The sequence below is a fragment of the Propithecus coquereli genome, unplaced genomic scaffold (assembly GCF_000956105.1).
Source record: "Propithecus coquereli isolate 6110/MARCELLA unplaced genomic scaffold, Pcoq_1.0 Scaffold128, whole genome shotgun sequence".
Lineage (NCBI taxonomy): Eukaryota > Metazoa > Chordata > Mammalia > Primates > Indriidae > Propithecus > Propithecus coquereli.
The window spans coordinates 443,461-445,628 of record NW_012136969.1 but is presented as its reverse complement, the minus strand read 5'-3'; the positions used below and the strand labels follow the sequence as shown (position 1 = coordinate 445,628).

General features: G+C 34.5%; 1 protein-coding gene across 1 annotated transcript in view; it reads right to left on the bottom strand.

Annotated features, from left to right (window-relative positions):
• NCBP1 (nuclear cap binding protein subunit 1, 80kDa) overlaps positions 1-2,168 on the bottom strand; it is a 47,536-nt gene that overhangs the window by 25,177 nt on the left and 20,191 nt on the right. Inside the window, exons 5-7 of the mRNA XM_012638261.1 lie at positions 2,037-2,144; positions 1,573-1,694; positions 100-169 (exon numbers count right to left, since the gene is read on the bottom strand). Coding sequence (XP_012493715.1) covers positions 100-169; positions 1,573-1,694; positions 2,037-2,144 — 300 coding nt within the window. The remainder of the gene's footprint in view (positions 1-99; positions 170-1,572; positions 1,695-2,036; positions 2,145-2,168) is intronic.

Here is a 2,168-nt window from a genome sequence, read left to right as displayed (position 1 = left end):
AGCTAAGCTGTACCAATGGAATGGCTTGCATATGTTACAGAGATAAGAATCTACTTAAGAGCTGACTGTGTGTATCACAAGAGACTGAAATCAATTTACCTCTTCTTGTGGATGTGGTTTATCAGCAGTCCATACCTGTAACATGGGCACATGAGTCTTTTGGCGTCTTCTAAAGATAAAAATGAAAGTCTACATTCAGGCTTTTAAAAACATAAAAGGGTGCTCAGTCACTTTCATAATGAATAAAATGCAAATTAGAACAATGAAAGAATTTTTACCTACTGGACTGGCAGATATCAACTGTTTTGATAATGTACTCTGCATCGTCAAGGTGTAGGTAAAGATTCAGTCTCAAATATTGCTGGCAGAGAGGTTAATTGGTATAATCTTTTTGGAAGGCAATTTGACTAAATCTATCAAAATTAAAATCGTTCAGAACCTTCAACCCAGAAATGCCATTTCTAAGAATTCACATTCCCCATAAATGTAATTACGCACGTACACAAAAACATATAAACAAAGATAATCACTGAAACATTATTTATAACAGCACAGGACTAGAAATAACCTGAATGTCCACCAACAGGGGACCAGTTGAAGAAATCATGGTACATTAAGACAGTGGAATACCATATAACTGTTAAAAAGAATGAGGCACAACTACATACTTTTATGCAATAAATTCAAGTCACAGTAAGAAAAAAAGCAAATGAAGAACAGTGGGTACATTGGACTGTCATTTGTATAAAAAGAGGAGGGATATGTATATATACACATGTATAAGATTGTTAGACTTCTTCTAGCTTTACTTATAAACTAAGTAGATATTAACAGTTATTGAAAAAAGTACCTATTAATAAAAAATGAAACTTACAGAAAAACCAATCTGCAAAAACTTAAGGCACACATAATCATTACCATGCTGCTGGGTAATAAAGTTTACTAACAAGGTCTATTATTAGTATTAACTATCTAACAAGATAAACCAAGCTTTTACACTGGCTTGGGACACGGATAATGGGAAGATATGGGACTATTTTAATTTAAATGTGTCATAGGACTTAAGAAGTATAAGCTAGGTAAAAGGTTAAAGGACCATTGTTTCAAGAGCTTGGTAGGATTCACTTATATGAAGTAAATATATTGTATGTGCTAGGGCAGCAGTTCTCCACCTGTGGAATATATTAATAATATAGATGTCCAACTCTTCCTCCCAAATAGTGTGATTCACTAGGTCTAGAGGTTGGGATCTGAGCATCGTAAGTACCACAGGTAATTCTTAATCATACAAATACTAGAGGAAATACTGTATCGCGCTAGGGTGTTTTAAAAGAAACTTTGTTACCAACTCCCTTGCATGGGCAAAGTAAGCACACATATTTGATTACTTTGAAGTTTCGGTAAGTTACAACAATAGGAGAATGAGAGTTACTAGCGAACACCTTCAGGAACTCTGCAGCTTATTTTTGAGAAACTCACATAGTATCACTAACAGATAAAATGTATAACACATTAAGTCAGTAAGATATCCTTTATCTAAACAACAAAGAGTACTATGAGCTATGCCCTTACTTAAGATAGCTTTCAGTGTTGGCAAAGATGCGGTCCATCTCTGCATCTTTCTTTTCGTACAACTCCTTTCCAACCCAGGGCAAAGATGACAGAAATGCATACACATACCAATCCCGTCGCACCTAAAGGATTTTTAAAAAGGTAAGTTTAAAATATGTGCCAGTTAATTTTTCATATTTTATTCTTGAATGAAATCCTATGGAAGCTATAGGGTTTAAATAAGACATTTGGCTCATTCGGAGCATTTCCAGATATATTAATTCTAGTCTTACTAGACAGAATCATTTGAATTAACATGCATATGTCATGAGAACTCACCAGTATGCCAGTTAACTTAACTTTTAGATATTAAGAAGTTACAGTATGATTACCTGTTATTATCTTTTGTTTATTGGTAAAGGGTTACCAGTAAAAAAAATCCCTGGTTCTATAGGGAGAAGATTCAGCATAAGGGGTTCTCTTACCTGAGGTACATCTTCTTCCTGAGTTACACTTACAAAATTTTCAAACATAGCTACCATTGATGGGGCAGCAATCACATGACAATTCACAAGATCAGATAAAAAACGGACCTGTAGGGGCAAACAATTTCTGCT